Below are 12,500 nucleotides of genomic sequence, written 5' to 3'. Positions count from 1 at the left end.
AAATGGCTTTTTTATTGTCATCAGCTGATATGTATATAATATATAATTTTGTTACATCATACGACGTTGTTGTAGGCTGCAAAAAAAAATTGAATTATAAAATACATATTCAAAAAAAAAAAGAAAAAAAAAGGAAAGATGGGAAGTAAGCAAGAAAAAAATTTCAATTAATTCTCGATAAATCTATAAGCGGTTTCTTTAAAAAATAAATTTAAGAGAAAGATAGTATAAAATTCTAGTGGCTCTCTTTTTCATCATTAAGTATTTGAGAATGAACGTGACGAAGTAGTAGTGGTCCAAATCGAAACGAAACTTGTTAAAGTCCGATCGATTTTCGTTAAACGACATCAATGTAGAGAATCAAGGAAGAAGAAAAAAAACTGTTCGATAGTAGGTATATATATTCGAAGAGGCGAACAGAATGATGCGATACTATGCGATGCTATGCGATGCGATGCGATGGGATGCGATGCGATGCGATGCGATGCGATGCGATGCGATGCGACGCGACGTTTCTCTCGCGTTCATCGTGTATATACACTATATACATAGAGTTGGTGGTTCACGAGTCGCGAACTTCGTTTAATTCCCCGTATTTACAATGGGATGCGTCCGGCGTGTATATACGCGCGTCGTTCTACGGGATATACAGACCGTGACGCACACATATGCCCTGCTTCTCGCAATTGGAACACTTGACGATGCATACGAGCTGCATTGCGGCTCGTTCCCGGTCTTTCTCCTACCATTCCTCCTCTCTTTCTTTCTTTCTCTCTCTCTCTCTCTCTCTCTCTCTCTCTCTCTCTCTCTCTCTCTCTCTCTCTCTTTATATATATATATCTATCTATCTACTTCTATCTCTTTCTTCTTCTCCATTGAAACACTCGGCGACCTTTTACGAATTTACAAAACGACCAGTCAATGCATAAATAAATAAATACATACATACGTACCTACGTACGTGTAGATACATACACAAGCATACAGTCTATTTACTATTACATTATTATACAGTTATCGTATCAAAAATTTTCCTTGTAATAATAAATCGTACAAATGTCTTTTTCGAAGAGAATCATCCTATTCGAAGGTATATAACTTCGTTAATTTTAATTTTCTCTTAAGTAAATACGTTCTTCTTTTTCTTTTCTTTTTTTTATTTTTTTTTTTTTTTTTTTTTTTTTTTTTTTTTACATCTTATATTACGCATAAAATTATATTTACGTACATAAAATATATCTATCATCGTTCTTCGCAAATTGATTTATCCTTCCGTTTATCCTTTCCGTATACTTAAAATACGTATTTTCACTTACGTGGGATGTACCATCCACGATGTTCTTTCACGGATATACATTGATGATGCACAAGTATTAATACCATGAAAAAAATATTATCGACAAGTTTCCTTCTTTTTTTTCGTTCCCTTTATCAAAAAATAACATCTACGAATTATTAAATGATAATAATGTTATCGTAGATAGAACGAGCGAAGAAAAATCTCGATCCATTCGATTCATTTTATCGTTTGTCATTAGAGAATAGAATTGGCGGTAAACTGGATTCGTTCGTATAAACGATGATAACGAGAAATTCGATGAGGAAATCAGATGATTTTCGGAATATTTCGAAAGTCGGAGAAAAAAAGGGGGAGGAAGGAAGGAAGGAAGGAAGGAAGGAAGGAAGGAAGGAATAAAGAGAGTGACGAAGGAAAAAAGGAAGGAAGGAAGGGATTACGTTTGAAGGTTATAAGAATAAAATACAGTAGAGAGAAGGCCGAACAAAGGAAGAAGAGAGACTTCTTACGTATATTACGTTGAAAGCCGGTGAACGCACTGACGATGGCGGATTGCGGAAGGGGGAGGAGGAGGGGGGGTTGAATGAGACTGACAATTCTCTCTCTTTTTCTCCATGGTAACGCGACGTTAAACGACAAGGTTCAACAAGAAACAGGTCGAAACAAGTTTACTCGCATTTACTCTTTAACCGTTACGAACTCTATGTACTACTACTACTACTACTACTACTACTACTATTGCGTACTTCAACTTCGAAGAAGGAAAACTTCTCGCGTCTTGTAATGTATTGGTCAATCAAAATGTTCTAACTACTAATCGTTGAGAGTAAAAAAAGAAAAAAAATATATTTCTGCGTCGTTAAACGTTTGTTTTACCCAATACGATATATATACATACATATATATATATATGAAAATATTACAAACGAGAAGACAAAAAAAGGAACAAAGAAAGAAAAAGAAAAAAAAATATATATATACAATTAATTTACATACCCAAAACATGACGTTAAATCCAAAGATGACGTACTTGAGGCAACAGCTCACTTCACTGGTATCCCTTCTGTACTTCCGCACGGCGGGCATGGTTGAGAGACATTTATCTACCTCTCGTGTTAACTCCACGCATTCGTGCACGACACACACCGGATATATACAGGGGGCCCACTACTAATATATTAGCAACACACAATAGGAGGGATTAGGAACGACGGCGCCTAGGAAGGCACTGCCGATCTCTCACGAAAACGACGACAATGATGATGATGATGATGATGATGAAGATGATGATGATAACGACGACGACGACGGCGACGACGGCGACGACGACGACGGCGACGACGACGACGGCGACGACGACGACGACGACGACGACGGCGACGACGACGACGGCGGCGACGACGACGACGACGACGACGACGACGACGATGATGACAATGATGACAATAATAACGACGAGGACATCGTCTTCTACCGAAAGAATATTTTCTTTTTGTTTTTTTACACCTTCCTTCACGATGGAGAACCCCGTGCTTTTCTTGTTTCTCTTTTCACTTTCTCCGTCCTTTTCTCTTGACCTTCTTCCTTTCTGCTTCTTGACCACACACCTCTCTTTCTTTCTCGCTCTCTCTCTCTCTCTCTCGTTCTCTCGTTCTCTCTCTCTTTCGTTCTCTCGTTCTCTCTCTCTTTCACACACGCAGTCACGCACGCACGCACGCACGCACACACACGCACACACTACTCTATTTTCTCGGAGGCGCGTTCGATCAGCTGATCACAATAACGCACCGCACCGCGATCACAACTACCGCCATTGTCACGTCACGACGCACACTGCTCTCGCTCTCTGATCAACGAGCCAGCAAACGGATCGAGCTACCCCCACCACTAACCTTCCCCCTCTCTCTCGCTCTCTTTCTCTCTCTCTTTCTCTCTCTTATCTCTCTCATCCCGTAACCACCGACACCGTTGCCCCGCCCCTTTACTTCACCCCACCACAATGCTTCATCCTTTTCCTTCATCTTTTTCCTCTTCTTAGCCGTAAGTCGTTTAACGTTTCCTCTTTAATATCTCTATTCTTTAAACTCGTTCTATCCTTTTTTCCTTTTTCCTTTTATTCCTTTCCTCGAAATCTACGACATTTTTATTCTTATTACGTTGTATAATACGTCGAATGTTGAATTTTGTTGATTAAAATTCTTTCATCCTTGTAACGAAGCCTTTTGTTCAATTCGACGATAGCAATTACTTCTTCATCTCCTTTTTTTTTCCTTTTTTTCCTTTCGTTTTTTAATACGTTCGATATAATAATAAAAAATATTCATATTTCTTCGTTACGTTATGGAATCATTTGATAAATTTTATCGTTGATTCAACTCAATAAAATTTATGTTTAATTGATTGAAATTGTTTCCTAGTTTTTATGTGTATTGTAAATAATAAGATATACGTCAGAGATTGGCGCGCGATTTTGACCATGTGTCGTTCTGTTGATCTCACAAGATCATGCGCAAAGTTAGCGTTAGCCGTTGTAGGTTATGAAATATATATCTCGGCTCGATTGATACTTTCTTCCTTTTTTTTTTTTATCACGTTATAAGTTATCAAGAATTAAACGTAATATCAATTGATCGAAGAAGATGAACTTTTTATCGAATTTAAACAATGTAATATTATCAATATTTATTATCGTATTACAATTGATATTTCCTAACATAACCTAACAGCTTTGTCAATAATCCTAATGTATCCATTTATATTGACATTAATTAATTATCAAATTTAATCCGTATGTATAAATTGTTATTTATTAACAGATGTCTCTTCTACAACAACCTTCGTTGCGTCGTTATATACATGTATGTACAGTCCTTAATAAAGTGCAATCTGGTCGTTATAAACCAACGCTAAAGAAAACTTTACGTTTAACATACGAGATGGCTAATCCTCCTCATTATATTGCTCACAGAAAATCATGGAATTCTTGGAATACATGTATGTAAAATGTACGGTAAGAGATATACGATTTTTTTTTTTAGAAAATAATTATGATCTTAATTATTCTTGTAATTTAGCAAATATAGTAGATGGTAACAGACCGGCGGAAACAGCATTGGAAGATATATTTATTAGACGTTTCATGACAGGAACATGGCACAATTTATTTATATCTGAAATAATAATTAAAAGACAACATAATTTGATTAGAATTGGTGGTATTATTCAACGTTCTATACATCCTAGTAAGATATACTTTTTGACCGGTTACACTGAAGAATTTTTGAGCCGTTGGTTACAATCCCCTGTGAAAATAGAAATAGTAACGGCACTTAAAAATACAACTACATTTAAATATATTTAAGAATCAAATAAAGCTGCGATCAAATGATATAAGGATTGTAAAAAATGTGGAATAAAAAAGTATATAATAAAAAGCATATAAATTATTATGCCTGATCATATTTATAAATATATTCTGAGATGGGAAAAATATTTTGCAAAGATGATGTCTCTCTTTAAATCTTTTTCATTTATTTTGCATCGCTTAGTAAATCATTACATTTGATCATGATTCAAATGCAGCCCATATACAATCATTGCATTTTTAATAAAAAGTAAAGTATATGCCACTTTTAAAATGTATATTCAAATAACACGAAAGGGTATTTAAGTGCGGACTGACAGAGCATTCGATCATGATATAATTTTACACATTCTCTCCTTGGTTATGTCTTTACAACTTTTGTTTACCAATATTCAATCAGGACCGTGTAGCTACATATTTGTACTTTCCATGTTTTCTTGAGTATTATTTCATTTCGAATGCTTAACAAAGAGAGATTTCTAATGGTTGATTAATCTGTGCTTTGCTATGTCCTATGATTACAATGTTTAAATTCATTTATATAAAAGGGAAGTACAAATCATGTCTGTACATTAGTCACAATCACAATGTTTATTACATAATACAATGCAATTATTTTCCTATTGTACGATGAAATGGTATTTATTGTACGTACGGTATTGATTAAATGCATGATGTACTTAAGAAGATATCTAAATTTGAAAGATTTTTAAAGTTACTTTTTCGTTATATTTAAACGTGTGAATTAAAAAACTACAATTAATATATTAATTATCGAGATGTTATTAGCTTCTATAAACGATTGAGTGACAGTAGAAGAACTATTGTCATTATTTCTACGTTAATCAATTAGGTCTTTCTATCGATCACAAGGTCGCATATCACTCTTACACAAGAATCAAGTTAATGCATATATATTTTGTAAAGAAATGCTTTTTTTTTTTTTCCAAACAACAATTCTTTTTTTACTCTTCAATTATCGAAAGTTAATTTTTGAAAGCTTACACGAAACCTGATTGAATTTACAGATTTAGCACTTTGAGGACGCAAGAATTGTGTTCCAATGTTTACAATTTTTGAACGTTTTTTTTTTTTTATAAAAGTACAGGCTGAAATGTGCTGTGCTCATCTTATTATTATTATTATTTTGTATAACTTAATTCTTATCTATGGAAGTCAAATATCGACACTCGTGCAATACCACATATGAGGTCAGCATATCTTTTTTTTTTTTTCGTTTCTTTGTTATTATTACCTCAGACAGTCTAATTTGTTCTTTTCTTTTTTATCTCAGAATTACATACGTTATATTCTCTTTATATTTTCGTAAACAAATAAAATTTTTATCGAAGCAAATCAAGTCATTTTAATAATCTCTATGTTGTAAATGACATGATTGAATCGTATCATATATTATTCATTTACGATTTTATAATACCTTTTGAGTTCCGGCCCAAAAATGAAGAAATCGATTAATCTCATTAAAATTGATGCTTCGAATAAAAATCTGAATTTACGAGAATACTAAAATTTATTTCATTGTATTTTAATAACTTCTATAAAAATCTTTCTTCCTTTTCAAGTTGGATAATAAACAAAATGTTTCTTGATTAGATGAATAATATAAACTTATGCAGTATTGCATACATAGTGTCCCTTTGTGTAATTTTATATATATATATATATATATATATATATATATATATGTATATATATATATATATATATATATATATATATTATATTCTTAAGTAAGTTATATCATATTATATCTAAATTGCAGAGTACAGAGAAGAACAGGCATTAATTACACATTACAAAGTTGGAAATTATACAAATACACTAAACATTCCAAGCAACAGAACACAGTGTTCGCATTGTACAGAATCTCACAAAGAATATTTATTATAATCGCGTAAAAATATCTACTTAATATTAACTCTTCTAAGACTAATATATTTGAATGATATACATGCTGGAGATGCTCAGAAGATGTATAATAAATAAGGCAAATGAAAAGATCCTTCTTCTTTTTCTAGAAGTATGCCAAAAAAACACTGAAGGTAATAAATTGAAAATAAAATACTCTTAAAGGTACTCATTGTTCTAATAAAGGCAAAAACTATCTAGATATGTATATGTGTGTATGTGTATATATATATATATATATATATATATACATATATATATATATACATATATATATATATATATATATATATATATATACATGTATATTCATATTATAAAATATAATTAATTTTTTTTTTCTTTTATAAATGAAATTTTGTTTCTGAAAAGTTTGATAGATCCTTCAAATTTATTTCTATTTATTAATTATTTCTATAATTATATAATATCATACGGAAAATAAAAAATAATTATCTTATACAACATTAACTCCTCTATTTTTTAAAAATAATTATAAATATTTATTGAAAAAAATTTAGCAACTATTTGACTCAATTTATATTAATTTCTATTATTACAAAGAAATATAAGAACAATGTGACATCAGCTCTGTTAAATATATTAATTACTTTACAATAAAAGATATTTTACATTTTACTTTGAAGACTGTAATAAATTTATTTTCAATTAAAATAAAACATTGTGTTCTCATATTAAAGGATTTATCAAACTTTTTCTTTTTACAGTTGGAGAGAATTTGAACAACTATAATATAAAAATGAAAGCATTTGGAAATAATTCTTAAAAATAACAACTGACAGAAAAATTTCTTACAATTACTTAAGATTTTTCTATATATTCTTTTAACACTTTGTAATTGAAAAAAAGTGTCTGTATGTGTGTGTATGTGTGTGTGTGTGTGAGAGAGAGAGAGAGAGATATGAGTAGTAAGACATGGTATCACTGTAAGATCAATATTATGCATAAATTAATACATAAAGCTTTTAGATTCTTTACAATGTTTTTTTTTGTTAATAATTATTCACATAAATTGAATCAGATATATAATTTAATACTGATCTCGGAAAAATCTATATATCGAAGAATAAAGAATAATAAAAATATATTATCAATGAACATTGCACATAATATTGATTAAAGTGATACAAGTAACTTACTTAATGTATACATCATTTAAGCTACAGTCATCGTGATACGAAATGGCTATCACGATTTATAAGTTAATTATCGATTCTTCAGAGCTTCCCAGTACTCAAAGCTAATTGTATGGTAATCGTTAGTACTTCATTGTTATAGTCTTATTGTAAGCCAAATGCATAAGAGCACGATCGTTATCTAATAGCGTTTCTTGTATATTTATTTAAATAATAAGGCTTACTAGGTGCTGTTGAAAGTGCAACGACATATTGTTCATACTTTTTTTAAGTGAACATAAATTTAACTGATTCACATTGCTTTACAATTGCATGTAATAATTATATTGGTCTAAACTTAACCATTTATATATTTATATTCTAAGTAATGAAATACTAGCAGATTACTCATAGACTCATAGACTCATAGTTTAGCATATATAAGACACACTTAGCAAGAAAGTATATTTAAAAAGTTTTATAAATACCTAGTATTTTAAATGCTGATATATAAATTTCTTTATTATAACATAATCTATTCGTCCGTAAGAGAGATGTTTGTTTGTATGTTTTTTTTTCTTTTTTTTTTTATTTTTATTATTTTTTTTTTTAATATATTGCAGTTGATTAGCATTCGTGATGATTTCATGAAATCTTTTGGTTTCGTAATAATTAAATTAAATACGTTCTCGATGACAAAACATTCATAAAACTAACGTGTGTTTTTTAACAACAAATATTCTTACAATAATATATTATGCTATATAGGATTCACCTATATTTATTATAATGAAACATTCAATTGCCACAAAACCATTGATATTGTTTTAAACGTTTTATAAATTAGTTCAAGGATTTACCATTTATTCTTTATAAATAAATTTTAATATGAAAAAATAAACTTCAGTTGGAAAATTCTTTGTCACCGTTATCGTAAAGGTAAAAGAAATGATATATGTTCTCATATGTTTTTTCTTTTTTTTTTTCTTTTTTTTTTCCTTTACTATTAATTAAAACGATATGACGATTATGTATTTGTTGCGATTGAAATGTTTGATGTTAAATGTATTGCAAGAAAACAGTATTAATGTTTTACATTAGGCCCGAAGTTATTAAGCTATATAAAGTTTAATACATTTTTTTTTTTTCAAGGACCATGTATCTGTCACATGAAAATGTATTGTGAATGAATCAATGTACAGTTTTGAATGCCATTTCTACGATCGGTAATTAAAACTATAAGATAATAATCTACTTTATACAACATTTACTACACATACGTCTTTGACAAATAAATGTTCGACTACTTGCATAATTCAGTTGTGTGTTTACAAATTTTACATATGGTAACCATCGTAATCATTGCACTCATACAAACAATTTATTTTCGATATATATATATATATACACACACACACACACATATATATATATATATATTTCTTCTTAAAATATTTAATATAACAATTGTGAATTTTTTTACTGCTTTTAATGATAATACACAGCATCAAAGGTATCGTCAAATAATATATATTTCTGACGAAAGAAATGCAGTTGTAGATAACGCGAAGATTTCAGGTATTCAATACCTATAATATTTATCTACTTTACAACTGAACTATCAAGTAGTAAATTGGATGTGATATATATTAATAATTGGAACTGAACATACCTAATGATGAATGTCAACTGATATATCTCAATATTACTATGATAGACGAACATCGTTACATTTTACCATACTTACAATTACATTTGCTACAAATATCATCTATTTCCTTATATAATATTATCATTATCAATATACGTGGCCAATAAGAACAGATTTGTACTTGATTAAAATTGTTAAGTCAACTCCGATCACTTCGCACAGCCCAGTATAGCGTGTATGTTTTCATATTTTTTTTGTTTTCTTTTGTTTAAAAATACAATTTGTCATTGGATGGCAGCATTCTTATCAAAAGTTGGCTTGGAGAATGTTGTAATGACATTTAGGAAGAGATTAGGATTTTTCTAGTAGATATTAGTTTGTTAGTTAATAAATATGTGAAATTGTTCCAATTGTTTATGACGAGATATCACAGAGGCTTGATCGGAATATCATTTTTGTAGGAAAATAGGTGTATCTACATATTATGATGGTAATAGAGAGTTTATGGTACTCTTAATATGGGAAGTTAGTTCTTAAAAATGCAATACACTATACATGGGCTAAACGCATTACAACACGACTCCCTTCACCTGGTCATTAGAATTATTCATCAATATGTCTGTCAGCATGTTGAATGTGCGGCAATGTGGAGTATTCGTAATATTCGCTATTAGAATAGTAGTCGACTGCGAGTGATATTGCTAGAGCCTGAAGTAAGAGAAGGAGTGATAAGGATTTCATTTTTATTATTGTATATCATTCCCTTTTTATTATTTGGGTCTAGATCGCAGCGGCTGCTACCTGCGTGAGATCAAACCGTTGCTTGTTCCTACTGTTGGTGTCATTTCTAGTTCTACTAACAATGGAAAGTGGTCTGCAAAAATAATAATTGTTACGTTGATAAGGATCTTATAAACAATATCTATCATATGAATTAAACGATTAAATAAATCCTTACCAGATGGTACGTGCGGATGCGGACAACCTACCACTTTATGTTCTCTAAACCAATCAGCGCTTAATGGTCCTAAAAGTCCCAACGGTACCATACTTTGTTTCGAATAGAAAATGTAATCTATTATGCCTTTAAAATCAAACCTGCAAAGAGAGAAATTTTTTTTTTTTTTTTTTTTTTTTTTTTTTTTTTTTTTTTTTTTTTTCTTAATAAATCAATAAAAATTAAAACGAATAACAATGAATTTTATTTCAAATAATTTACGAAGATATGCAACTTACGTGTAATTAGTATAAGGCATAATATCTTCACTGTAGGCGGATGCAAGTTTGAAAGAATGTGTAAATTCATTAGGTTTATCGCAACCAGATATCTTTTGTAAGCATGATTTATAAGCTAAGTCCTTAAAATCGCGATGATCGGCCGCAACACGTCCCGACGTAAGAAATTCAATAACACCTATTTTTCAATAGATACGAATGATTTATTTGCAATAATTTAATATCATTTTTTTCTTTTTTTTTTTTTTTTATGAATAATATTAAATTGTAATTTTACCTGAATCAGGTAGAGAATTAAAGTCACCACAAAGTAGAAGCTGCACGTTGGAAGAGTCAGGCTTATGACCAGGTCGGAAAGACTGACCAGCTTGGTCCAAAATGGAACGTAATTCATTACTAAGCATCATCGTCTGTATCAATTTAACATCACAAAATTCAGGATCCCAATGAATGTGGGCTGTGCAAACTAAAATGGGCTGTTGTACTTGTGCTGGATCTGATGGCAGACCTATGTAAAAAAAAAAAACCACGTAATCGTATTAATAATTATAAAATAATTAATGCGAAAAAAATTTTGCACATGTGTTTTATTATAAATTATATCGTGTATATTAATTTCAATGAACTCTATAGGGAAAATATTTTATCAAAAATTTCACATGCAAAAATTAATATTTTGGTTCCGGCCGGGATCGAACTGGCGACCTTCTGCGTGTAAAGCAGACGTGATAACCGCTACACTACGGAACCTCGATGTTAAGCACCTCTTACAGACAATACTGGTTATGCGATTTAAAGAAAAATCAAAAATATTTAAGAAATATAGTAATATAATTTTTTATTTTATAACAATTGAAAATCGTACAAGAAATGATATATAGAAAGAAATTTATTTACAAATTATAATGAGTAATTTGATACATATATATATATATATATATATATATATATATATATATACATATATATAAATGAAGATATCTTATTACATACATTTTATTGTTTTACATAATTTGGTAAAAAAAAAACAAAAAAAAATAGCTGTTTTTAAAATATAACGTTATGTTCAAATATCTTATTGATTTTAATAGAATTATACACTTTTGATCTATCTTTGTAAAGATTCGTTTTTTTTTTTTTTTTTTTTTTTTAAAAAGAAGTTATTGCAAATGGGAGTACATTGGATTTGCAATAAAAAATATTAGAACTTTTTATTTGTTTACATGTAAAAAGGATGGGTATATAATTGTTACATAATATCTTTTCGTATGTTAATCTTTTAAAAAATGACAATTAAAGTGAATACCCCATAAAGCAAAAAACACGGATAAGCTATCAGAGGACGTTGATTGTTTTCTCCGGACATAGTAGATAATAGTCTAGAAGCTGACAAAGTTGCCCAAGCTACAGCCATTGCTGCAACGGCTAAACCAATGGTACCACGAAGAGTGGTAAAAATACTAACTGCTGAAAGTGCTACAACAGGTAGTAAACAATAGCCTAATACGGATGCCACTGACAATAAAGTAATATTATCGGTGCTACTCATTAAAGATAGAAGAATGTACATCAATAGACATGAAATTGTTGCTAAACCATATACATAACCAAAATGTGCTTTAGAACCAGCTAAAAGAAGAAATGCAGCGAGAGCTAAACAAAATGTAACTGGGCCAGCCAAATCCGAATCTTGAAGAAGATAATTGGCATCGTCTATTTGTCCTCTCCTATGAAAAGGATTTAATACGGCCAATGTTTTTTGTACAATCCTATCAGGATCAATGCCAAGTTCTTCTAACAATGGTGGTTCTACTTCTTCGTCTCCAAAACCATGGTCACCTACGATTGCAATCTGTTCAATATTCCCCTTTTGAAAATAAACAATTT

The 12,500-nt window shown here is 30.4% G+C and overlaps 4 protein-coding genes and 1 non-coding gene across 14 annotated transcripts in view; 1 reads left to right on the top strand and 4 right to left on the bottom strand.

Moving 5' to 3' along the window:
• The window catches only part of Tsp26A (Tetraspanin 26A), an 83,434-nt gene extending 80,311 nt beyond the window's left edge, over nucleotides 1-3,123 (bottom strand). For 3 of the 4 annotated variants that reach the window (XM_035874991.2, XM_035874994.2, XM_035874993.2), the window contains exon 1: nucleotides 2,294-3,123. In XM_035874991.2, coding sequence (XP_035730884.1) covers nucleotides 2,294-2,383 — 90 coding nt within the window. In that variant the 5' untranslated portion in view covers nucleotides 2,384-3,123. The remainder of the gene's footprint in view (nucleotides 1-2,293) is intronic. The other variant, XM_035874992.2, reaches the window with a different exon arrangement.
• Nucleotides 3,124-3,740: 617 nt separating this feature from the next.
• mRpS24 (mitochondrial ribosomal protein S24) lies at nucleotides 3,741-4,724 on the top strand. The gene is made up of 3 exons (XM_035874997.2): nucleotides 3,741-3,963; nucleotides 4,114-4,291; nucleotides 4,372-4,724. Exons 1-3 carry the CDS (start codon nucleotides 3,937-3,939, stop codon nucleotides 4,656-4,658), a joined length of 492 nt encoding a protein of 163 aa, XP_035730890.1. The 5' UTR covers nucleotides 3,741-3,936; the 3' UTR covers nucleotides 4,659-4,724.
• A 3,559-nt stretch (nucleotides 4,725-8,283) lies between these two features.
• The window catches only part of twin (CCR4-NOT transcription complex subunit 6-like twin), a 324,109-nt gene continuing 319,892 nt past the window's right edge, over nucleotides 8,284-12,500 (bottom strand). For 3 of the 4 annotated variants that reach the window (XM_085659659.1, XM_085659657.1, XM_085659658.1), the window contains exons 5-9: nucleotides 10,891-11,121; nucleotides 10,614-10,791; nucleotides 10,336-10,475; nucleotides 10,179-10,251; nucleotides 8,284-10,085 (exon numbers count right to left, since the gene is read on the bottom strand). In XM_085659659.1, coding sequence (XP_085515785.1) covers nucleotides 10,079-10,085; nucleotides 10,179-10,251; nucleotides 10,336-10,475; nucleotides 10,614-10,791; nucleotides 10,891-11,121 — 629 coding nt within the window. In that variant the 3' untranslated portion in view covers nucleotides 8,284-10,078. Of the gene's footprint in view, nucleotides 10,252-10,335; nucleotides 10,476-10,613; nucleotides 10,792-10,890; nucleotides 11,122-12,500 lie in introns of all 4 variants that reach the window. The other variant, XM_085659656.1, reaches the window with a different exon arrangement.
• Nucleotides 11,291-11,363, bottom strand: TRNAV-UAC (transfer RNA valine (anticodon UAC)). The gene has a single exon. It is a non-coding gene; the product is annotated as a tRNA-Val (tRNA).
• Nucleotides 11,810-12,500, bottom strand: part of Yip1d1 (Yip1 domain-containing 1) — a 1,066-nt gene continuing 375 nt past the window's right edge. For 2 of the 4 annotated variants that reach the window (XM_085659662.1, XM_085659660.1), the window contains one exon: nucleotides 11,810-12,434. In XM_085659662.1, the coding sequence (XP_085515788.1) occupies nucleotides 11,893-12,434 (542 nt within the window). In that variant the 3' untranslated portion in view covers nucleotides 11,810-11,892. Of the gene's footprint in view, nucleotides 12,453-12,500 lie in introns of all 4 variants that reach the window. The other 2 variants (XM_085659661.1, XM_035875123.2) reach the window with 1 other exon arrangement.

This window comes from Vespa mandarinia, chromosome 10, assembly GCF_050613455.1.
Source record: "Vespa mandarinia isolate Hongniang chromosome 10, ASM5061345v1, whole genome shotgun sequence".
Lineage (NCBI taxonomy): Eukaryota > Metazoa > Arthropoda > Insecta > Hymenoptera > Vespidae > Vespa > Vespa mandarinia.
This window is presented reverse-complemented; position numbering and strand designations above follow the sequence as displayed.

Bases quoted from the DNA above. Each gene is read 5' to 3' on its own strand.
- mRpS24 (XM_035874997.2), top strand. From the start codon at position 3,937: ATGAACTTTTTATCGAATTTAAACAAT. The intron at 3,964-4,113 runs GTAATATTATCA...ATTTATTAACAG, and splicing joins TTTTATCGAATTTAAACAAT to ATGTCTCTTCTACAACAACC. The intron at 4,292-4,371 runs GTATGTAAAATG...CTTGTAATTTAG, and splicing joins ATGGAATTCTTGGAATACAT to CAAATATAGTAGATGGTAAC.